This window comes from Nycticebus coucang, chromosome 4, assembly GCF_027406575.1.
Source record: "Nycticebus coucang isolate mNycCou1 chromosome 4, mNycCou1.pri, whole genome shotgun sequence".
Lineage (NCBI taxonomy): Eukaryota > Metazoa > Chordata > Mammalia > Primates > Lorisidae > Nycticebus > Nycticebus coucang.
In genome coordinates, this window is record NC_069783.1 from 136088681 (window position 1) to 136113620 (window position 24940).

The 24940-nt window shown below is 48.0% G+C and overlaps 4 gene segments (V, D, J or C); all 4 read left to right on the plus strand.

Moving 5' to 3' along the window:
- Positions 1-24940, plus strand: part of LOC128584904 (probable non-functional immunoglobulin lambda variable 1-50) — a 685263-nt gene that overhangs the window by 592259 nt on the left and 68064 nt on the right.
- LOC128584922 (immunoglobulin lambda variable 2-8-like) lies at positions 5522-6129 on the plus strand. The segment is given in 2 exon segments: positions 5522-5676; positions 5780-6129. Coding segments are annotated over 2 exon segments (381 nt in total).
- Positions 10254-10995, plus strand: LOC128584908 (immunoglobulin lambda variable 2-18-like). The segment is given in 2 exon segments: positions 10254-10466; positions 10571-10995. Coding segments are annotated over 2 exon segments (543 nt in total).
- Positions 19919-24583, plus strand: LOC128583450 (immunoglobulin lambda variable 2-18-like). The segment is given in 3 exon segments: positions 19919-20039; positions 20144-20460; positions 24539-24583. Coding segments are annotated over 3 exon segments (408 nt in total).

Sequence of the window (24940 nt, forward strand, 5' to 3'; positions counted from 1 at the left end):
CTTTTGTTTCTGCTTGCTCGCGTGGCAACAAAAATGGTATAAAAGTCCGCCTGCCCCTCACTTCAGCCCGTTCGCCCTTTAGGCAGCGGTCCCCTGCACAGGTGTAATAAATCACCATCTAATTTAGACCTGAAGTGGGGTCCGAGGCTTTCTTCCAGGAGCCATGATACAACAAGAGCTCAGTTGGCAGGGCCTCCCATTTATTCATTTTCTCAATCACTTGAAAGGATGTTGCATCCATAAAGCCCCTAGCCCTTTATACTTTGGGGGGAAGTATAATACGCATTCCACAAATTTCACCATTTAAAGATGTGCCATTCAGTGGTTTAAGCATGTTCGTGGGTGTATACACCCCTTAACACTGTGTAACCCCAGCCCATCTTAAACCCACCACACCAGCACCTCGCCCCTTAGCTGTCACACCCTGTCCCCACTTCCTCAGTCCCCTGCCATCCACACTGTCCATCTCTGTGGATGTCCCCGTGGTGGGCAGCCCTACATCTGGAGTCCTACAGTAGGTGGACCTGGGTCCGGCTTCTTTCACTCAGGATAATGTTTTCAAGGCTCACTCACACAGCAGTATCTATCAGACTTCATCGGTAGTTTTCACAGATATAAATCTGTGTGTGAATGTGGCACATCTGGTCAGCTCCTACTGAGAAGGCAGATCGGCCCCATCTTGCACTCTCTCATCCCACAAACCCCACTTTCTTAAGACCTGTCCCTGGGCACTTAGGCCTTGCAGAAATGGGAAGTGTTAAATAAACTTACCCTGTGGAAACAGGGCAGATTAGCCCAGGATGCAGGCTCTTGTAAAACACCAGGGGGTTCTCTTTAATGCTGGATCCCAACCTGCCCTCTGCTCAGGATGCAGGTCATTGTAAAACACCAGGTGGTTCTCTTTAATTTTGGAATCAGACCCCTTGCCCTGTAGACTTAAATTTGCGGTTTGAGTCTGTAAACTGCTTTGCAGTAGGAATTCCAATCCCCTCCCCAACTGAAAGAAGGGTATAAAAAACCTATACCTGTGTAAAGGGGGCCAAGAGTTTGAGGATATGACTCCATCTTGGTTGGCTAGCCAAGAAAGGACGCTAGACCTAATGTGAACTCAGAGTGTGGGCGTTTTCTCTCGCATTTGGGCACAACACAACCAGCTGACCGGCTCTCCTTCAGCCTGAGGTGTCTTCTTCTGTGGCCATCCAAGGGCAGAGGGTCCATACAGGATTGAAGGCAGGAGGTCCCGCCATCACCATCATTTCCTAGGAAGAAATTGAACTATAATATTCATTGTTAAGAACAACCCTGGGAGAAGGGGGTCTTGGTTCTGCTCTCACCCTGAGGCCTCCCAGGAGTTCCCTGGTGGGGTGCATTTTCCCTGCTCCCCTCCTACCCTCTGAGGGGCACCGGCTGTGCAGCTGGAGCAGGGAGGGGCGGCAGTCCCAGCTCAGTGTCACCAGGTCGGCAGGAGGGGCTTTACCTGCCTCAGGCAGCGTCTCTGTCTCCTCCTGTCTCCTTTAGAATTCTGACCGAAATGGCCACCATGACCTCCAAAATGAGGGTGAGGTCTCTCCTCTCCCCTTATCCTTACACCCGTTCATGGAAACCTTCCCTCTTCTCGATGTGTTCTGAGACCCTCCCTATACAGCCTGGGAAAGTACCAGAATTTAGGTGCAATGTATTTTAATTTTCTCTATTTAGCTTACTGTGAGCTGTATCATACCTAAGTAAGTGTGTATGAGATCAACAGTTAGAATTTATGAAAGACTAGAAAATGCAACCACCTGTGCCCTCCCTACATCTACTCACCCAAATCACCCCCCATGTCAGTGCTCACCTGACCAGTCTCCAGCCTTGTGCCCAATCACTCTGTCCCTTTCCTTTACCTGATTTTCAACTGAGCATCATCCCTGAGGACATGTCCAGTGCTGGGCCAGTGAGCAGCCAGCAGGGGCCAGCAGGGGAAGGAGGGACAATGTGACCATCTCAGGAGGCCCTTCACTGACTGAGGTCAGTGTCTGGCCCAGCACCCCTGTGAGGTGACCAGAGCCCTCTTGAGTATGTGACCCTGGGGGAAAGAGCAAAGACCCTCACTGTTAGGTATCTGCCACTGTTGGACTGTGCCCAGGTCCTGGGCATCTCCTAGGAATTCTGTTCTGACATTAAGTGATTCCCAGCTTCTTCTTTGCTCAGAATGTTTCCTGGGGAATATTCCACGATCCCTTCCCTAGAAGATGGAGAGGGAGAATATTATGTACAGTGATGGGGACACAGCTCATGGTTTATCACAGTGACAAGGCTGGTGTGGAGACGAGAGTGCAGAGAAGCTCGGTCAGACTCTCCTGCAAGGTACATCTCAGCTCTCCAGATCACACCAGTGCTGTCAGAAGTATGTCACTGTTAGCTTTTCCAGAAATGAGCTGGATACTGTGACCTTAAAAAAATGAGGAGGGAAGCTGTGTACTGTGGCTCATGCCTGTAATCCTAGAGTTCTGGGAGGCCAAGGTGGGCAGATTGCTTGAGCTCAGGAGTTCAAGACCAGCCTGAGCAAGAACAAGACCCCATCTTTGAAAGATAGCCTGGCATTGTGGTGGGCACCTAAAGTCCCAGCTTCTTGGGAGGCTGAGGGAACAGCATTTCTTGGCTAATGCCTGTGGCTCAAGCGGCTAAGGAACCAGCCACATACACCTGAGCTGGTGGGTTTGAATCCAGCCTGGGCCACCAAACAACAATGACGGCTGCAACCAAAAAATAGCCGGGCGTTGTGGCGGGCGCCTGTAATCCCGGTTACTTGGGAGGCTGAGGCAAGAGAATCACTTAAGCCCAGGAGTTGAAGGTTGCTGTGAGCTGTGAGCTGTGAGGCTAGGGCACTCTACCCAGGGCTATAGCTTGAGGCTCTGTCTCAAAAAAAAAAAAAGTATTTCTTAAGTTCAAGAGTGTGAGGTTGCTGTGAGCTATGACGCCATGGCATCCTACAGAGGGAGAAAAAATGAGACTCTGTCTCAAAAACAAAAAAAATGGGGGTGGGTGGGAGGGATCAGTGAGTAGAGGGGTCAGGTCACAGAATTCAGCATCTGTAAGCACATGGGGCCCCGGAAGTGCCCAAGCTGTGTGGTCTTCAGACCCCAGCTAGAGAAGTGTGTGTGACCCCCTGTCCAGAGCAAACCCCGACAGGTCTAAGCTCTGGACTCAGCCTCACCACCACAGCAGGCAGAGGATCCAGACACCCACCTCCTCTGGACACTGCCCCACCCAGAGGGCTGAGCTTCCTACAGGCCATCTCTGATGACTCTCACTGCACATTTGGGAAGGAGCTGAGACATCACACAATGAAGCTCAATGATTCATCCTGGAAAATGTGCTACCCACCTCATTGCTGAATATTTCTATGGTCACTAGACCACCAATGGGGGGACTTCTGAGGCCACTGCAGTGATAGTCCTCAGTGAGGTAGGTAGCACTTGTCCTACATTGAGTTCACAAACTTACTGCTCACTCCTTTTACCATGAGAGTACTGAGAAAAAATGTTCTAAGTTTCTTTGAAGGGTGGATAAGGTGTTAGCATTGGTGCAGAGGGAGAACAGTAGTTGAAATAAATAGGAACATTTCCTCCTAACTCCACTGTCACTGTGTTACCAGGCCAAGAGGGTCTGGCCTCCTGTCCCTGTCAGCCAGTATGCAGAGACCAGGATAGGTCCACCTATCTTTATTAGCAGAAGGCCAGCGATCTCAGGAATAGACAGAGTAGCCTGTCCAAGACTGCTCTGTTCTTCTATTTCCAAAACTCAGCTTTACACATAAAAGTTAAAAGCAAGAAGAGTTCTAACCCTCATCTGAAGTAATAGTAATTAACACTTGTCTTAACCAACAGCATTGCCATAGCCCATGGCCCATAATAAACAGTAATTGACACAACACATGACCCATTTAACAACATTCCAATTCAAAAGTTAATCTGTTAAATCGATTGCTCTATATTACTAAAACATATACCTTCAGGTTAAAGCTGAATTTACAAAACCGCAAGAAAGGGAGACACAAGGTGAAGGTCAGGTTGGATCTGAAACCGACCAGCCCAGCTGAGTCCCGCGCCCTCCCCTCACTGATTCCATCTCATTCTCACTACAGGTGCTCTCAGGTTCTGCCACCACATAGAATGTCCAGGAATCCACAACACGGAGAGAGAGGAAACAAGGGAAACAAAGTGTGAATTTTCCCAGCCCACCGTGATCAGCAGAGACGTCCCCCCCCCCTTTCCCCAGACTGATCAGCAGGGCTGTCCTGGTCACCGTCTGTTGTCTGGTTGGGACCCCTTCAACTGTGGGGCTGCCCTGGACTCAGGGCCGGGGGCCACCAAGAGAGACTGGAAACCTCACAGTAATTCTGTACTGTTTGAAACGCTGGTGTCATTTAGGGGTGATTTACTTGTCCTGCTCTTCAAACGGCTGGTTCATGCACTTGCTGAGGTTTGATGGATTGGCCAGGCGGGGAGACAGGGCAGCGTGTGTTCCAGTGTGCAGTGGAAGCTGAGCTCGTTCATGGTTATGGGGACCGACAGTGTTAAAGGAGTCCCACCACGGGCAGCAGGAAAAAAAAAAGGCAGGGAAATGGAAAAGGTGTAAAAGTATTACAGGAAATAAAAGAACACACGTATTCGCTGGATGTCTGTGCTTGTTCCTCAGTGCAGGTGGGGGAGTCAGCCGGGCGGGGCCTGTGGGGAGGACAAGAAAGCAGGAGGCAGATGGCTCCCTGATGTTTACGGAAAAGGGATCAGAGTAACATGGAGTGAAATCTTCCCATCAAGCCGAAGTTCATAGTAAGTGTGACTGTGGTGTTCACAGAAAGGTGTGGTGTCCACCTCCCCCTCCTCTCCCCGGTCATAGCCCCCTCGGATCGCCAACCCTGCAGAGTGGACCTGGCCGTCCTCATGTCCCAGGCTGAGAACCTGAGGCCCAGAAAGGACAAACCCCTGGCCACACCTGGGAGGGCCTAATTCAGAGCCACAGACTCAGGCTCAGGACACTGGCTCTGCCTGGGAGGGCTGGTTCCTCCTGTGTGTCCCCATGGGTGACCCACAGGGCCTGCGATTGGGTGGCCTGAGGTGACTGATGTGCTTGCGGGATTCATTGCTGCAGATGGTTCAGCACAAAGGGTGGGGGCGGGGACGGGACCATCTGCAGCTGGGGAGACCTGAACAAAAAACAGCAGGTGTTTCCACAGGGTGTGAGGCCACATTTGCTAACAAAGAGACCCTATGTGCCCGTGTCCAGCAGAGGGCACTGCAGGGCTGTCCCAGGCCTGGGCAGGCCACAGAGACATGGTTACCTCACAGCAGACACTGAAGGGCCAGATGCTGACTAGGATGAGGGAGGTCAGCACATCTTTCCCTTCCATGCAAAACACGTGTAAAACATTCAAGTTGCTGCCATCAGAATACGCAATTAATGAATTTCAATCTCCTGTGCAAGAGCCCTGCTGTGCAGGGACACAGGAGTTCCTGGGTCCAGCCCAGGGCAGAGTCAGGGGAGGAGGCAGCTCAGGACACAGATTTGCATGGCGGCCTCTCCCCTGAGCAGGGATAAGAGAGGGCTGGGCGGCTGGTCTCAGGGGCAGCACTCTGGGGGTCTCCACCATGGCCTGGACTCTGGTCCTCCTCACCCCTCTCACTCGGGGCACAGGTGATTCGTCCAGGAAGGGACCTCAGGCCTGTCCCTATTCTGCTGCTCCTCAGGCTCCCCTGGGGCCCAGCACTGACCTGCCTGTGTTTTGTTCTCTTTTCAGGGTCCTGGGCCCAGTCTGCCCTGACTCAGCCTCCCTCCATCTCGGGGGCTCCTGGACAGTCAGTCACCATCTCCTGCACTGGGACCAGCAATGATGTTGGGGGATATAACTATGTCTCCTGGTACCAGCAGCGCCCGGGCACACTCATGAAACTCCTGATTTATAGTGTCAGCTCTCGGCCCTCTGGGATCCCTGATCGCTTCTCTGGCTCCAAGTCTGGCAACACGGCCTCCCTGACCATCTCTGGGCTGCTCGCTGAGGATGAGGCTGATTATTACTGCAGTTCATACAGGAGTGCTAACACAACACAATGGGGCGAATTCATGGGGAAGTGAGACCAAAACCTGCTGTGAATTCACTCGGGCTCCTCACTGCCAAGCTCAGGCTCTCATTTGCTCAGTTTTTTGATATTGTTTTATTTGGAAATAATTTTATGTTTAAAGCTATTGTAACAAAAATAACGTATGTCTCCTTAATCACCTATATCGAGAATCCCTAATATTTAACATTTTCCCATAAATGCTTTGTTCCTCTCCTTCTTTTTATGTATTTATAGATACGTATTTTTGGATATGTGAGTCATGTATGTACGGGTGTATTCACATAAACACATATATTTGTCTGTGTTTATATATACCATACATACACACGCACACACACAGGCACATGCGTACAAAGATTATTCATTTTCTGAATCACTTGACAGTATATTGCATCCAGAAAGCCCCAAGCCCTTTATATTTTTGGAGGGAAGTATAATTCACATTCCACAAATTTCACCACTGAAAGATGTACAATTCAGTGACTTAAGCACATTCATGTGTATACACACCCCTTAACACTCTCTAGTCCCAGCCCATCTTAAGACCCATAATAGAAGCACCTCCCCCTTAGCTGTCACACCTTGTCCCCCTTCTTCTGTCCCCTGCCATCCACACTGTGTGACTCTGTGGAGGGTCCCATGGTGGGCAGGGCCCTCTTCCTATAGTAGGTGGCCCTTTGTCCCAGCTTCTTTGACTCAGCATAATGTTTTGAGGCTCACTCACACAGCAGCATCCATCAGAATTTCATGTGCAGTTACCACAGATGTTAGCCTGTGTGTGAATGTGCCACATCTGGTCAGCTCCTACCAGCTGACCAGCTCTCCTTCAGCCCAGGTGCCTTCTTCCGTGACCATCCAAGGGCAGAGGGTCTGTACAGGATTGAAGGTATGAGGGCTCGCCATCGCCGTCACTTCCCATGAAGAAGTTCAAATCTAATATTCATTGCTAGGAACAACTTTGGGAGAAGGTGGGTCTTGATCCTGCTCTCACCCTGAGTCCTCCCGGCTTTCCTTCTTGGAGTGCACCTTCCCTGCTCCCCTCCGGCCATCTGATGGGCACTGGCTGTGTGGCAGTAGCAGGGAGGGGTCGTGATCACCTGGGTGGCAGGAGGGGCTTTGCCTGCTCCAGGCTGCGTCTCTTTCTTCTCTTATCTCCTTTAAGAATTCTGGCCGACCTGGTGACCATGACGTCCAGTATGAGGTTGAAGTCTCTCCTCTCCCCTTATCCTTACACCCGTTCATGGAAACCTTCCCTCTTCTAGATGTGTTCTGCGACCCCCCCATACAGTCTGCCCAACTACAAGAATTTAGGCGCAATGTGTTTTAATTTTCTCTATTTATTTTAGTGTGAGCTGTATCAGACCTAAATAAGAGTCAATGATAAACAGTTGGAATTATGAAAGACTAGAAAATGCAAACCACCTGTGCCCTCCCTACATCTACTCACCCAAATCACCCCCCGTGTCAGTGCTCACGTGACCAGGCTCCAGCCTTGTGCCCAATGACTGTCCCTTTCTTTTACCTGATTTTCTACTGAGCATCATCCCCTAGGACATGTCTAGTGCTGGGCCAGTGAGCAGCCAGCAGGGGCCAGCAGGGGAAGGAGGGAGAATATGACCATGACAGGAGGCCCTTCACTGACTGAGGTCAGTGTCTGACTGAGCACCCTGTGAGGTAACCAGAGCCCACGTGAGGATCTAAGCAGCAGCTGACCCAGGGGGAAAGGGCAGAGACCCCCTCCCCACTGTCAGGCATCTGTCTCTGTTGGACTGTGTCCAGGTACTGGACGTGCCCTAGGAAGTCTGTCCAGGCATCAAGTGACCCCCAGCTTTTTCTTTTCTTTCTTTCTTCTTCTTCTTCTTTTTTTTTTTTTTAGAGACAGAGTCTTACTTTATCACCAATGGTAGAGAGCTGTGGTGTCACAAAGCTCACAGTAACCTTCAACTCCTTTTCTTAGGCGATTCTCTTGCCTCAGCCTCCTGAGTAGCTGGGACTTCAGCACCGGCCACAACGTTCGGCTATTTTTTTGTTGCAACTTGGCCAGTGATGGGTTTGAACTCCTCACCCTGGGTGTATGGGGCCAGCGCCCTACCCACTGAGCCATAGGCGCTGCCTGACCCCCAGCTTCTTATTCTTTGCTCAGAATGCTTCCTGAGGAATATTCCAAGGTCCCTTCTCTAGGAGGTGGAGTGGGAGCACCTTTTATAAGCAGAGGGGATGGGTCATGGCTCATGACCAGGACATCATGGTGCAGAGAAGAGAATGCAGAGATGAAGCTGGTAAGAGTCTCCTGCAGGGTACATGTCATCTTTTCAGATCACACCAGTGCTGTCAGAAGTGTGTCACTGTCAGCTTTTCCAGATATGAGCTGGACCAGGAAACCTAGAGGGAGGAAGCTGGGCTCGGTAGCTCATGCCTGTAATCCTAGCACACTGGGAGGCCAAGGTGCCTGGATTGCTTGAGCTCAGCAGTCTAGACCAGCCTGAGTAAGAGTGGGACCTCATCTTTGAAAAGTACCTGGGTGATGTGGAGGGTGCCTGTAGTCCCAGCTACTTGGGAGGCCGATGCAAGAGGATCGCTTGAGCCTAAGAGATTGAGGTTACTGTGAGCTAGGACTCCATGTCATGCAGGGTGACAAAGTGAGACTCTGTCTCAGGAAATAAAATAAATTTGGAGGGAGGGAAGTTAATCGAGGGGGCCGGTCCCAGAACTCAGCATCCAAGAATCACATGGGTCCCTGGAAGTGCCCCCACTGTCTGGTCTTTCTGTCCCCAAGCAGAGAACTGTGTCTGACCCCCGGTCCAGTGCAAACCCCAACGGGTCTAAGTCCTGGACTCAGCATCACCAGCACAAGGAGCAGAGTATCCAGACACTCACCTCCTTCCCAAGTCTCAGCCTTCCCCATCACTCCTCACCGTCACTGCCCCAGCCAGAGGGCTGAGCTTCCACAGGCCATCTCTGGTGGCTCTCACTGCACATTTGGCAAGGAGCTGTGACATCAGACAATGAAGCTCACTAATTCATGCCTGAAAACACGCTGCATACCTTATTGCTGAACATTACTATGGTCACCAGACGGCCAAGGGGAGGACTTCTGAGGTCACGGCAGTGATAGTCCTCAATGAGGCCTGGAGCGTTTGTCCCAGGATAGGTTCACAAACTCATTGGTCACTTCTTGGACCATGACAGTCCTGATGGCCATTCCAGAAAAAGAGTCCCAAACTTTCTTTAAAGGGTGGACTAGGCGTTGCTATAGGTGCAAGCCTTTCCAAGGGGAGAATGGTGATATTCAGTGATGTGGTATGTAGCCCTTTTTCAGGGTGAGTCTGTGAACTTCATTATCTGACCTCATGTGTCAGGGCTATCTACGTAACTCTGTGTGGGGCTGAGATGGGGGACAAGAGAGCAGACTGTAGACATCTCTGTGCTATTTATGGAAAATGAATCAGAGTAACATGGAGTGAAATCTTCCCAGAAAGTCAAAGTTCATAGAAAATGTGACCGTGGTGTTCACAGAAAGGTATGGTGTCCACCCCCCACCCCCCCACCCTTGGTCATAGCCCCTCGGATCACCAACCCTGCAGAGTGGACCTGGCTGTCCTCATTTCCCAGGCTGAGAACCTGAGGCCCAGAAAGGACAAACCCCTGGCCACACCTGGGAGGGCGTAATTCAGAGACACAGACTCAGGCTCAGGACTCTGGCTCTGCTTGGGAGGGCTGGTTCCTCCTGTGTCTCCGTGGATGCCCCATGGGGCCTGTGGTGGGTGACCTGAGGTGACTGATATGCTTGGGGGATTCAGTGCTGCAGATGGTTGAGCACAAAGGGTGGGAGCAGGGATGGGGACCATCTGCAGCTAAGGAGACCTGACCCAGCACCACAGCAGGTGTTTCCACAGGGTGTGAGGCTTCATTTCCTAGTAGTGGAGAGACCCAGTGTGCCTGGGCCCAGCAGAGGGCACTGCAGGGCTGTTCTAGTTGTGGGCAGGCCCCAGAGACATGGTCACCTCACAGCAGAGACAATGAAAAGTCAGAAGCTGACTAGGATGTGGGAGGTAGCACATCTTTCCCTTCCAAGCAAAACACATGTAAAGCATTCAAGTTGCTGCCATCAGAACATAGAATTAATGAATTTCAATCACCTGTGCAAAGCCTTGCTGTGCAGTGACAGAGGAGTCCCTGGGTCCAGCCCAGGGCAGAGTGTGGGGAGGAAGCAGCTCAGGACACAGATTTGCATGGAGGCCCCTCCCCTGAGCAGGGATAAGAGAGGGCTGGGCAGACCCAGGGCTGGTCTCAGGGGCAGCACTCTGGGGGTCTCTACCATGGCCTGGACTCTGGTCCTCCTCACCCTTCTCTCTCAGGGCACAGGTGATACCTCCAGGAAGGGACCTCAGCCTTGTCCGTGTTTCTGCTGCACCTCAGGCTCCCCTGGGGCCCAGCACTGACCCGCCTGTGTTTTGTTCTCTTTTCAGGGTCCTGGGCCCAGTCTGTGCTGACTCAGCCTCCCTCCATCTCAGGGGCTCTTGGACAGTCGGTCACCATCTCCTGTGTTGGGACTAGCAATGATGTTGGGGGGTATAATGCTGTCTCCTGGTACCAACAGCGCCCGGGCACACTCATGAAACTCCTGATTTATGATGTCAGCTCTCGGCCCTCCGGGATCCCTGATCACTTCTCTGGCTCCAAGTCTGGCAACACGGCCTCCCTGACCATCTCTGGGCTGCTCGCAGAGGACGAGGCTGATTATTACTGTGGTTCACCTAGGAGCGGTAACACTCTACACAGTGGGGCGAGTTCATGGGGAAGTGAGACCAAAACCTGCTGTGAATTCACTCGGGTCCTCACTGCTAAGCTCAGGTTCTCATTTGTTGCTGTTCTATGACATTATTTTAGTTGGAAATCAGGGGGCAAGACATGATTGCAAGAGGGACTTTACCTAACAATTGCAATCAGTGTAACCTGGTTTATTGTACCCTCAATGAATCCCCAACAATAAAAAAAACAAAAAAGAAAGAAATTTTGACAAAAATAGTAGAAAGGACTCCTTAATCACCTATTTTGAGAATCCTCAATATTTATTCTTTTCCTATAAACGCTTTGTTCCTCTCCTTCTTTTTCTGTATTTATAGATACATATTATTGGATATCTGACACATGTATGTACAGATGTATTTATCCAAACACATATATTTGTTTGTGTTTATATATATCATATACACACCCGTGCACACCCAGGCACATCCATACAAAGTTTATTCATTTTCTCTCTTTTTAAAAAAATTTTTTTGAGACAGAGTCTCAGGCTGTCGCACTTGGTAGAGTACCATGGCATCACAGCTCACAGCAACTTCAAACTCTTGGGTTTAACTGATTGTCTTGCCTCAGCCTCCCAAGTAGTTGGGACCACAGGCACCCGCCACTGTACCCAGCTATTTTTTGGTTGCAGCTGTCATTGTTGCTTAGCAGGCCTGGGCCGGGATGAACCTCACACCCTAGGTGTATGTGGCTGGCACCCATAGTGTCGTACCCAGCAAAAGGACCGATAAAAGCCCCTAACTGTCTCAGCCTGAGTCCCTGCATGTCTCAACACCTCCACCTTGGTTTAATTCCTCAAACAGGTTTTAGAATAGAACAAGGAAGTTCTCTGAGTTCCCAAGAACTCCTAGCAACAGGTAACAATGGGAAAAATTCCCTACACAAAGTTCCCAGGCTGCTGTATCTCCCAAGCTGTCTCTGTGCCAACTGTCACGATGTACGCCACGCAGTCACCACGCTGCAGTCCCCTGACTGTAACCCCCACCCCTGAGCTAACCAGCCACGTTCTGGTTTTGTTTCTGCTTGCTCGCGTGGCAACAAAAATGGTATAAAAGTCCGCCTGCCCCTCACTTCAGCCCGTTCGCCCTTTAGGCAGCGGTCCCCTGCACAGGTGTAATAAACCACCATCTAATTTAGACCTGAAGTGGGGTCCGAGGCTTTCTTCCAGGAGCCATGAGTACAACAAGAGCTCAGTTGGCAGGGCCTCCCATTTATTCATTTTCTCAATCACTTGAAAGGATGTTGCATCCATAAAGCCCCTAGCCCTTTATACTTTGGGGGGAAGTATAATACACATTCCACAAATTTCACCATTTAAAGATGTGCCATTCAGTGGTTTAAGCATGTTCGTGGGTGTATACACCCCTTAACACTGTGTAACCCCAGCCCATCTTAAACCCACCACACCAGCACCTCGCCCCTTAGCTGTCACACCCTGTCCCCACTTCCTCAGTCCCCTGCCAGCCACACTGTCCGTCTCTGTGGATGTCCCCGTGGTGGGCAGCCCCACATCTGGAGTCCTACAGTAGGTGGACCTGGGTCCGGCTTCTTTCACTCAGGATAATGTTTTCTTTTCTTTTTTTTTTTTCCTCTTTTTTTTTTTTTTTTTTATTGTTGGGGATTCATTGAGGGTACAATAAGCCAGGTTACACTGATTGCAATTGTTAGGTAAAGTCCCTCTTGCAATCATGTCTTGCCCCCATAAAGTGTGACACACACCAAGGCCCCACCGTCCTCCCTCCTTCCCTCTTTCTGCTTCCCCCCCCATAACCTTAATTGTCATTAATTGTCCTCATATCAAAATTGAGTACATAGGATGTACTCCATTGAATGCTTCTCCATTCTTGTGATGCTTTACTAAGAATAATGTCTTCCACTTCCATCCAGGTTAATACGAAGGATGTAAAGTCTCCATTTTTTTTTTTTTTTTTTAAATTTTTTTTTTTTATTTTTAATTTCAGTGTGCTTGTTCATGTTTGTTTTGAAGTACTCCTTTTCTGGTAATTTTCTTCTTTCTCCTGCGGTGCTGGCTGTTTTTGATGTTGTTGGTAGAGACGGGGTCTTACTCTGGCTGACTGCTGCTCATATGGGTTTTGAACCCCTGAGCTCAGGCAATCCACCCGCCTCGGCCTCCCACAGCGCTGGGACTACAGGCGTGAGCCACCACGCCCGGCCAAGTCTCCATTTTTTTTAATGGCTGAATAGTATTCCATGGTATACATATACCACAGCTTGTTAATCCATTCCTGGGTTGGTGGGCATTTAGGCTGTTTCCACATTTTGGCGATTGTAAATTGAGCTGCAATAAACAGTCTAGTACAAGTGTCCTTATGATAAAAGGATTTTTTTCCTTCTGGGTAGATGCCCAGTAATGGGATTGCAGGATCGAATGGGAGGTCTAGGTTGAGCACTTTGAGGTTTCTCCATACTTCCTTCCAGAAAGGTTGTACTAGTTTGCAGTCCCACCAGCAGTGTAAAAGTGTTCCCTTCTCTCCACATCCACGCCAGCATCTGCAGTTTTGAGATTTTTGTGATGTGGGCCATTCTCACTGGGGTTAGATGATATCTCAGGGTTGTTTTGATTTGCATTTCTCTAATATATAGAGATGATGAACATTTTTTCATGCGTTTGTTAGCCATTCATCTGTTGTCTTTAGAGAAAGTTCTATTCATGTCTCTCGCCCATTGATATATGGGATTGTTGGCTTTTTTCATGTGGATTAATTTGAGTTCTCTATAGATCCTAGTTATCAAGCTTTTGTCTGATTGAAAATATGCAAATATCCTTTCCCATTGTGTAGGTTGTCTCTTTGCTTTGGTTATTGTCTCCTTAGCTGTACAGAAGCTTTTCAGTTTAATGAAGTCCCATTTGTTTATTTTTGTTGTTGTTGCGATTGCCATGGCAGTCTTCTTCATGAAGTCTTTCCCCAGGCCAATATCTTCCAGTGTTCTTCCTACGCTTTCTTGGAGGATTTTTATTGTTTCATGCCTTAAATTTAAGTCCTTTATCCATCTTGAATCAATTTTTGTGAGTGGGGAAAGGTGTGGGTCCAGTTTCAGTCTTTTACATGTAGACATCCAGTTCTCCCAACACCATTTATTGAATAGGGAGTCTTTCCCCCAAGGTATGTTCTTGTTTGGTTTATCAAAGATTAGGTGGTTGCAAGATGTTAGTTTCATTTCTTGGTTTTCAATTCGATTCCAAGTGTCTATGTCTCTGTTTTTGTGCCAGTACCATGCCGTCTTGAGCACTATGGCTTTGTAGTACAGACTAAAATCTGGTATGCTGATGCCCCCAGCTTTATTTTTGTTGCAAAGAACTGCCTTAGCTATACGGGGTTTTTTCCAGTTCCATACAAAACGCAGGATCATTTTTTCCAAATCCTGAAAGTACGATGTTGGTATTTTGATAGGAATGGCATTGAATAGGTAGATTGCTTTGGGAATTATAGACATTTTAACAATGTTGATTCTTCCCATCCATGAGCATGGTATGTTCTTCCATTTGTTAATATCCTCTGCTATTTCCTTTCTGAGGATTTCGTAGTTTTCTTTATAGAGGTCCTACACCTCCTTCGTTAGGTATATTCCTAGGTATTTCATTTTCTTTGAAACTATGGTGAAGGGAGTTTTGTCCTTGATTAGCTTCTCATCTTGACTGTTATTGGTGTATACAAAGGCTACTGACTTGTGGACATTGATTTTATATCCTGAAACATTACTGTATTTTTTGATGACTTCTAGGAGTCTTGTGGTTGAGTCTTTGGGGTTCTCTAAGTATAAGATCATGTCGTCAGCAAAGAGGGAGAGTTTGACCTCCTTTGCTCCCATTTGGATTCCCTTTATTTCCTTGTCTTGCCTAATTGTATTGGCTAGAACTTCCAGCACTATGTTGAATAGTAAAGGTGAGAGAGGACAACCTTGTCTGGTTCCAGTTCTAAGAGGAAAAGCTTTCAGTTTTACTCCATTCAGTAAAATATTGGCTGTGGGTTTGTCATAGATAGCTTCAATCAGTTTTAGAAATGTGCCACCTATGCCTATACTCTTCAGTGTTCTAATTAGAAAAGATGCTGGATTTTATCAAATGCTTTTTCTGCATCTATTGAGAGGATCATGTGATCTTTATTTTTGCCTCTGTTAATATGGTGGATAACGTTTATAGACTTGCGTATGTTAAACCAGCCTTGCATCCCTGGGATGAAGCCTACTTGATCATGATGAATAACTTTTTTGATGATAAGCTGTAATCTATTGGCTAGGATTTTGTTGAGAATTTTTGCATCTATATTCATGAGTGAGATTGGTCTGAAATTCTCCTTTTTGTTTGAATCTTTTCCTGGTTTTGGTATCAGGGTGATGTTTGCTTCATAGAATGTGTTGGGGAGATTCCTTCTTCCTCAATTTTTTGGAATAATTTCTGCAGTACAGGAATAAGCTCTTCCTTGAAGGTTTGATAGAATTCTGGAGTGAAGCCATCTGGACCAGGGCATTTTTTGGTTGGAAGATTTTTTTATTGTTTCTTTGATCTCAGTGCTTGAAATTGGTCTGTTCAGGAGCTCTATTTCTTCCTGGCTGAGTCTAGGGAGAGGGTGTGATTCCAAATATTGATCCATTTCTTTCACATTGTCAAATTTCTGGGCATAGAGTTTCTGGTAGTATTCAGAGATGATCTCTTGTATCTCTGTGGGATCAGTTGTTATTTCCCCTTTATCGTTTCTGATTGAGGTTACTAGAGATTTTACTTTTCTATTTCTAGTTAGTCTGGGCAATGGTTTATCTATTTTATTTATTTTTTCAAAAAACCAACTCCTTGTTTCATTAATTTTCTGAATGATTCTTTTGTTTTCAATTTCATTGATCTCTGATTTGATTTTGGATATTTCTTTTCTTCTACTGAGTTTAGGCTTAGATTGTTTTTCTTTTTCCAATTCCATAAGATGTCTTGTGAGATTGGTGATGCGCTCTCTTTCTGTTTTTCGAATGTAGGCATCTAAAGCGGTGAATTTTCCTCTCAAAATGCTTTTGCCGTATCCCACAGGTTTTGGTAGCTTGTGTCTTCATTGTTGTTATGCTCAAGGAAGTTAATGATTTCCTGTTTTGTTTCTTCCTGCACCCATCTGTTATTCAACAGAAGATTGTTTAATTTCCATGCCTTTGGGTGGGGTCGAGCATTTTTGTTAGAGTTGAGTTCCACCTTTAGTGCCTTATGGTCTGAAAAGATACAAGGTAAAATTTCAATTCTTTTGATTCTGTTGATATTTGTTTTGTGTCCCAGGATATGATCAATTTTGGAGAATGTTCCATGGGGTGATGAGAAGAATGTATATTCTTTATCTTTGGGGTGGAGTGTTCTATATGCGTCTATCAAGCATAGTTGTTTTAGGGTCTCATTTAAATCTCTTATATCTTTGTTTAATTTCTGTTTAGAGGATCTGTCCAGCTCTGTAAGAGGTGTGTTAAAGTCCCCTGTTATGATGGTATTATCAGATATCATATTGCTCAGTCTGAGTAAGGTCTGCTTCAAGAATCTGGGAGCATTTAAATTGGGTGCATAAATATTTAGAATTGAAATGTCTTCTTGTTGTAGTTTTCCCTTGACCAATATAAAGTGACCATCTTTGTCTTTTTTGACTTTAGTTGCTTTAAATCCACATGTATCTGAAAATAAGATTGCAGCTCCTCTTTTCTTCTGAATTCCATTTGCCTGAAAAATTGTCTTCCAACCCTTGACTCGGAGCTTTAATTTGTCTTTTGAAGCCAGGTGTGTTTCTTGCAGGCAGCAAATGGATGGCTTGTGTTTTTTAATCCAGTCAGCCAATCTATGTCTCTTCAGTGGGGAATTCAAGCCATTAACATTTATTGAGATAATTGATAAGTGTGGTAGTATTCTATTCGTCTTATTTGGTGAGAGTCCATTGCTTAGTTTTATCTTTTGCATCAGAAAGGATATTTGCATATTTTCAATCAGACAAAATCTTGATAACTAGGATCTGTAGAGAACTCAAATTAATCCATATGCAAAAAGCCAACAATCCCATATATCAATGGGCAAGAGACATGAATAGAACTTTCTCTAAAGACGACAGACGAATGGCTAACAAACACATGAAAAAATGTTCATCATCTCTATATATTAGAGAAATGCAAATCAAAACAACCCTGAAATATCATCTAACCCCAGTGAGAATGGCCCACATCACAAAATCTCAAAATTGCAGATGCTGGCATGGATGTGGAGAGAAGGGAACACTTTTACACTGCTGGTGGGACTGCAAACTAGTACAACCTTTCTGGAAGGAAGTATGGAGAAACCTCAAAGCACTCATGCTAGACCTCCCATTTGATCCTGCAATCCCATTACTGGGCATCTACCCAGAAGGAAAGAAATCCTTTTATCATAAGGACACTTGTACTAGACTGTTTATTGCAGCTCAATGTACAATCGCCAAAATGTGGAAACAGCCTAAATGCCCACCAACCCAGGAATGGATTAACAAGCTGTGGTATATGTATACCATGGAATACTATTCAGCCATTAAAAAAATGGAGACTTTACATCCTTCGTATTAACCTGGATGGATGTGGTAGACATTATTCTTAGTAAAGCATCACAAGAATGGAGAAGCATGAATCCTATGTACTCAATTTTGTTATGAGGACAATTAATGACGATTATGGTTATGGGGGGGGAAACAGAAAGAGGGAAGGAGGGAGGGGGGTGGGGTCTTGGTGTGTGTCACACTTTATGGGGGCAAGACATGATTGCAAGAGGGACTTTACCTAACAATTGCAATCAGTGTAACCTGGTTTATTGTACCCTCAATGAATCCCCAACAATAGAAAAAAAAAATGAAGTTAGCTTGGTCCTTTCAACTGCAGTGATAGTCTTCAGTGAGGTAGGTAGCACTTGTCCCAGGATGAGTTCACAAACTCACTGGTCACTCCTTGAACCCTGACAGTCCTGATGACCATTCCAGAAAAAAACTTTCTAAGTTTCTTTGAAGGGTGGATAAGGTGTTAGCATTGGTGCAGTGGGAAAACAGTAGTTGAAATGAATAGGAACATTTCCTCCTAACTCTACTGTTATCGTACCAGACCAAGAGGGTCTGGCCTCCTGTCCCTGTCAGCCAGTATGCAGAGACTGGGATAGGTCCAGCTATCTTTATTACCAGAAGGCCAGCGATCTGAAGAACAGACAGAGTAGCCTGTCCAAGACTGCTCTGTTCTTCTATTTCCAAAACTCAGCTTTACACATAAAAGTTAAAAGCAAGAAGAGTTCTAACCCTCATCTGAAGTAATAGTAATTAACACTTGTCTTAACCAACAGCATTGCCATAGCCCATGGCCCATAATAAACAGTAATTGACACAACACATGACCCATTTAACAACATTCCAATTCAAAGTTAATCAGTGAAATCGATTGCTGTATATTACTGAAATATATACCTTCAGGTTAAAGCTGAATTTACAAAACCACAAGAAAGGGAGACACAAGGTGAAGGTCAGGTTGGATCTGAAACCGACCAGCCCAGCTGTGTCCTGCGCCCTCCCCTCACTGACTCCATCTCATTCTCACTACAGGTGCTCTCAGGTTCTGCCACCACATAGAATGTCCAGGAATCCGCAACACGGAGAGAGAGGAAACAAGGGAAACAAAGTGTGAATTTCCCAGCCCACCGTGATCAGCAGAGACGTCTCCCTTACCCCAGACTGATCAGCAGGGCTGTCCTGGTCACCATCTGTTGTCTGGTTGGGACCCCTTCAACTGTGGGGCTGCCCTGGATTCAGGGCCGGGGGACACCAAGAGAGACTGGAAACCTCACAGTAATTCTGTACTGTTTGAAACGCTGGTGTCATTTAGGCGTGATTTACTTGTCCTGCTCTTCAAATGGCTGGTTCATGCACTTGCTGAGGTTTGATGGATGGGCCAGGCAGGGAGACAGGGCAGCGTGTGTTCCAGTGTGCAGTGGAAGCTGAACTCGTTCTTGCTTATGGGGACCGACAGTGTTAAAGGAGTCCCACCACTGGCAGCAGGAAAAAAAAAAGGCAGGGAAAGGGAAAAGGTGTAAAAGTATTACAGGAAATAAACGAACACACGTATTCGCTGGATGTCTGTGCTTGTTCCTCAGTGCAGGTGGGGGAGTCAGCCGGGAGGGGCCTGTGGGGAGGACAAGAAAGCAGGAGGCAGACGGCTCCCTGATGTTTACGGAAAAGGGATCAGAGTAACATGGAGTGAAATCTTCCCATCAAGCCAAAGTTCATAGTAAGTGTGACTGTGGTGTTCACAGAGAGGTGTGGTGTCCACCTCCCCCTCCTCACCCCTGGTCATAGCCCCTCCGATCACCAACCCTGCAGAGTGGACCTGGCCGTCCTCATTTCCCAGGCTGAGAACCTGAGGCCCAGAAAGGACAAACCCCTGGCCACACCTGGGAGGGCATAATTCAGAGACACAGACTCAGGCTCAGGACACTGGCTCTGCCTGGGAGGGCTGTTCCTCCTGTGTGTCCCCATGGGTGGCCCATGGGGCCTGCGAGTGGGTGGCCAGAGGTGACTGAGGTGTTTGGGGATTCAGTGCTGCAGATGGTTCAGCACAAAGGGTGGGGGCGGGGATGGGACCATCTGCAGTTGGGGAGACCTGACCAAAAAACAGCAGGTGTTTCCACAGGGTGGGAGGCTGCATTTCCTAATAGTGGAGAGTTCCAATGTGCCCGTGCCCAGCAGAGGGCAATGCAGGACTGTCCAAGGTCTGAGCAGGCCCCAAAGACATGGTCACCTCACAGCAGACACTGAAGGGCCAGAAGGTGACTAGGATGAGGGAGGTCAGCACATCTTTCCCTTCCATGCAAAACACGTGTAAATTATTCAAGTTGCTGCCATCAGAAAACGCAATTAATGAATTTCAATCCCCTGTGCAGAACCCTGTTGTGCAGGGACACAGGAGTCCTTGTTGCAGCCCAGGGTAGAGTGGAAGGAGGAGGCAGTTCAGGACACAGATTTGCATGGAGGCCCCTCCCCTGGGCAGGGATAAGAGAGGGCTGGGCGGCTGGTCTCAGGGGCAGCACTCTGGGGGTCTCTACCATGGCCTGGACTCTGGTCCTCCTCACCCTTCTCACTCGGGGCACAGGTGATACCTCCAGAAAGGGACCTCAGCCTTGTCCCTGTTTCTGCTGCACCTCAGGCTCCCCTGGAGCCCAGCACTGACCCGCCTATGTTTTGTTCTCTTTTCAGGGTCCTGGGCCCAGTCTGTCCTGACTCAGCCTCCCTCCATCTCAGGGGCTCTTGGACAGTCGGTCACCATCTCCTGTGTTGGGACTAGCAATGATGTTGGGGGGTATAGTGATGTTTCCTGGTACCAACAGCGCCCGGGCACACTCATGAAACTCCTCATTTATTATGTCAGCACTCGGCCCTCCGGGATCCCTGATCGCTTCTCTGGCTCCAAGTCTGGCAACACGGCCTCCCTGACCATCTCTGGGCTGCTCGCTGAGGATGAGGCTGATTATTACTGCTGTTCATACAGGAGTGGTGGCACTCTACACAGTGGGGCGAGTTCATGGGGAAGTGAGACCAAAACCTGCTGTGAATTCACTCAGGTCTTGACTGCTAAGCTCACGCTCTCATTTGCTCAGTTCTTTGATATTGTTTTATTTGGAAGTAATTTCATCTTTAAAGCTATTGTAACAAAAATAGTATAAGTCTCCTTAATCACCTACTTCGAGAATCCCCAATATTTAACATTTTCCCATAAATGCTTTGTTCCTCTCCTTCTTTTTATGTATTTATAGATACGTATTTTTGGATATGTGAGTCATGTATGTACGGGTGTATTCACATAAACACATATGTTTGTCTGTGTTTATATGTATCATATATACACACCCACACACAGGCACGTGCGTACAAAGTTTATTCATTTTCTGAATCACTTGAAAGTATATTGCATCCAGAAAGCCCCTAGGCCTTTATATTTTTGGAGGGAAGTATAATTCACATTCCACAAATTTCACCACTGAAAGATGTGCGATTCAGTGGCTTAAGCACATTCATGGGTATACACACCCCTTAACACTCTCTAATCCCAGCCCATCTTAAGACCCATAACAGAAGCACCTCCCCCTTAGCTGTCACACTTTGTCCCCCTTCCTCTGTCCCCTGCCATCCACACTGTGTGACTTCCTGGATGTTCCCACGATGGGCAGGCCCCTCTTCCTACAGTAGGTGGCCCTTTGCCCTGGCTTCTTTGACTCAGCATAATGTTTTGAGGCTCACTCACACAGTAGCATCCATCAGAACTTCATGTGCAGTTACCACAGATGTTAGCCTGTGTGTGAATGTGCCACATTGGTCAGCTCCTACCAGCTGACCGGCTCTCCTTCAGCCCAGGTATCTTCTTCTGTGGCCATCCAAGGGCAGAGGGTCTGTACAGGATTGAAGGTATGAGGGCTCGCCATCGCCGTCACTTCCCATGAAGAAGTTCAAATCTAATATTCATTGTGAGGAACAACATTGGGAGAAGGTGGGTCTTGATCCTGCTCTCACCCTGAGTCCTCCCGGCTTTCCTTCTTGGAGTGCACCTTCCCTGCTCCCCTCCGGCCATCTGATGGGCACTGGCTGTGTGGCAGTGGCAGGGAGGGGTCGTAGTCAGCTGGGTGGCAGGAGGGGCTTTGCCTGCTCCAGGCTGCGTCTCTTTCTTCTCTTATCTCCTTTAAGAATTCTGGCCGACCTGGTGACCATGACCTCCAGTATGAGGTTGAAGTCTGTCCTCTCCTCTTATCCTTACACCCATTCACGGAAACCTTCCCTCTTCCAGATGTGTTCTGAGACCCCCCCGTACAGTCTGCCGAACTACAAGAATTTAGGCGCAATGTGTTTTAATTTTCTCTATTCAGTTTACTGTGAGCCGTATCACAGTAAACTAAAGTGTGAGATGAGATCAACAGCTAGAATTATGAAAGATTAGAAAATGCAACCACCTGTGCCCTCCCTACATCTACTCACCCAAATCACCTGCCATGTCAGTACTCATGTGACCAGGTTCCAGCTTTGTGGCCACTCACTCTGTCCCTTTCCTTTACCTGATTTTCAAGTGAGCATCATCCCTGAGGATATGTCCAGTGCTGGGCCAGTGAGCATCCAGCAGGGGCCAGCAGGGGAAAGAGGGACAATGTGACCATGACAGGAGGCCCTTCAATGACTCAGGTCAGTGTCTGGCTGAGTGCCTTTGTGAGGTGACCAGAGCCTTCTTAAGGATGTAACCAGCAGCTGATCCAGGGGCAAAGGGCAGAGAACCCCCCACTATCAGGCATCTGCTACTGTTGGGCTGTGTCCACGTACTGTACGTCTCCTAGGAACTCTACCCAGGCATCCAGTGGTCCACAGCTTCTTCTTTGCTCAGAATGCTTCTTGAGGAATATTCCAAGCTCCCTTTCCTAGGATGTGGAAAGGGAGAACATTTTGTAAGTTGACAGGGACATGGGTCATGGCTCATGACCAGGACAACCTGGCGCAGAGAAGAAGCTCGGTCAGACTCTCCTGCAAGGTACATCTCAGCTCTCCAGATCACACCAGTGCTGTCAGAAGTGTGTCACTGTCAGCTTTTCCAGAAATGAGCTGCACCTGAAAAACATGAGGGGGGAAGCTGGGCTCGGTGGCCCATGCCTGTAATCCTAGCACTCTTGGAGGCCAAAGTGGGAGGATTGCTTGAGCTCAGGAGTTCTAGACCAGCCTGAGAAAGAGCAGGACCTCATCTTTGAACAATACCTGGGCGTTGTGGTGGGCGCCTGTAGTCCCAGCTACCTGCGAGGCCAAGGCAAGAAGATCACTTGAGCCTAAGAGTTAGAGGTTTCTGTGAACTATGACTCCCTGGAATTCTACTGAGGCCAACAAAGTGAGATTCTGTCTCAAGAAAAAAAAAAAAACAAATGTGGGGAACGGAACAATGAGTGGAGGGGGCTGGTCACAGAACTCGGCACCCACTGAGTGTATGGGGCCCCTGGAGTGTCCATGCTGGATGGTCTCCTGTTCCCATCCAGGGAAGTGTGTGTGACCTCCCTGTCCAGAGCAACCCCCTGGACTCAGCCTCACCACCAGAAGGGTCAGAGAATCCAGACACCTCCTCCCATCACTGCCCCACCCAGAGGGCTGAGCTTCCTATAGGCCATCTCTCGTGGCTCTCGCTGCACATTTGGAAAGAGGTCCAGGGGATCAGACAATGAAGCTCACTGATTCATCCTGGAAAACGCCCTGCCTACCTCATTGCTGAATATTACTATGGTCACCAGACAGCCAAGGGGAGGACTTCTGAGGTCACTGCAGTGATAGTCCTCAATGAGGTAGGTAGCACTTGTCCCAGGATGAGTTCACAAACTTACTGGTCACTGCTTGTACCATGACAGTGCTGATGGGTCATTCCAGAAAAAGAGTCCCAAACTTTCTTTGAAGGGTGGACTAGGGGTTGGCATTGCTGTGTGGCTTCCCAAGGGGAGACTCCCCAAGGTGACCGTGGTAATATCCAGTGATGTGGTACATAGCCCTTTTCTAGGGTGAGTCTGTGAACTTCATTGTCTGACCTCATGTCTCAGGACTGATCTAGTTAACACTGGTGCCCCTGCTCCCTCCTTCCCAGTCTGCGCTGTTCCCTCTGCTCATGTCTCTGACTTTCCTGTTGCTGGATGTGTGTTCTCAACACTTCCCTGCACTTGAGCAGAGTTTCAGGGAGGAACAGTCAGACCTGTGTCAGTCATGTTTAAGGCAGCCTCTGAAGCTGTCTTCACCTGTTGCGTTTTGTCTGCTCTTCAGGGTGTTCCTGCCAACTCTGCTGCTGGGCGTGCTGGGCACTCAGACAACTGGGAATTGCCGGGGCTGCAAACAACTTCCTCCACCCGGGTTACCCCCTCTCAGAGTCAGGCTCAGGTCTAAATGTTAGGTAGATAGCTAGAAAGCCAGCTCTCCTTAGGGACAAAAGACAAGGGTGGGTTCTCCAGATTCCCATCTTACCTTTTAAGAACATGTTGGTGATGTACAGAATATCAACGCTATGCTAATTTGCTTCTTAAGCATAATTTGAAAACACCTAGACAAGTTTTGACACAATTTGGGAGGTAAAAACTGGCAAACGACTTCTTTCTGGGATCAATGCTATTTCAATTCAGAAATCTTAATGGAATGAAAATCTCTGAACCTGGAGACGCAGGTTCAAGTCCAAAGTGTCTTTTGCCCATTTGTTCTTCATTAAATGTATTGCCCGAACAGTATGTGGGTACAGTTTACAGATCAGGTGAAGGTGGATTCTGTGGTTGTCTCAGTGCCCTGGAGCAGGGAACTGAAGCGTCGTCACCATATCTGCTGGTCCCCATGTGTGCAGACACCACTGTATTTTCTGGCTGACTCAGCAGGAGGCCTGTGCAGCTGTGGCCTGGCTGTGATGGGGCACCTGCCTCCACCTGGCTGCTTCCTGACAGGGTGCACGGGGATGTCCCATTCATGATATTTTGCTTCCTGCAAGACACATTTCTGAGAAGGTTCCCCAACTGTTGGCTCCTGATTCAGAGGGATCTCCCAGGCCCTCCTCACCCTGACTGGTTACCCTTCCACAAAGTTCACACTGTTTTCTGGCCCCCACAGGGGACAAAGAAGACTTTGCAGGCCATGGAGCTGCGATGGCTTTAGGAGTAGCTCATCGTTGCTGGGGTGGGGATCTGCCCTTTTTCCAGTCCTGGGGTGACTCTGCCCCAGCTATGCACGCCTACTTAGCCTAACCTTTGACTGAGACCTCAACTTCCACTTTTCTTATATTCATTTATTGACCCCAGAATACTTACTGTGCTGTTGATTCAATCATTCAGCCTATCTCCCACTCAACAGCCTTCCCTGGGGCTGTGCTAGGGGCTCTCAACTGAAGCTGCCTCATGATGGGGTGTCTGGAAGTTACACCCACCACCAGCATCCACTTCCAAGGAGTGACCAGTGCAGGAGACACAAGCCCTGCTCCCTGGCCTCTGAGGGGCACATGGCTTGGGTGCAGTT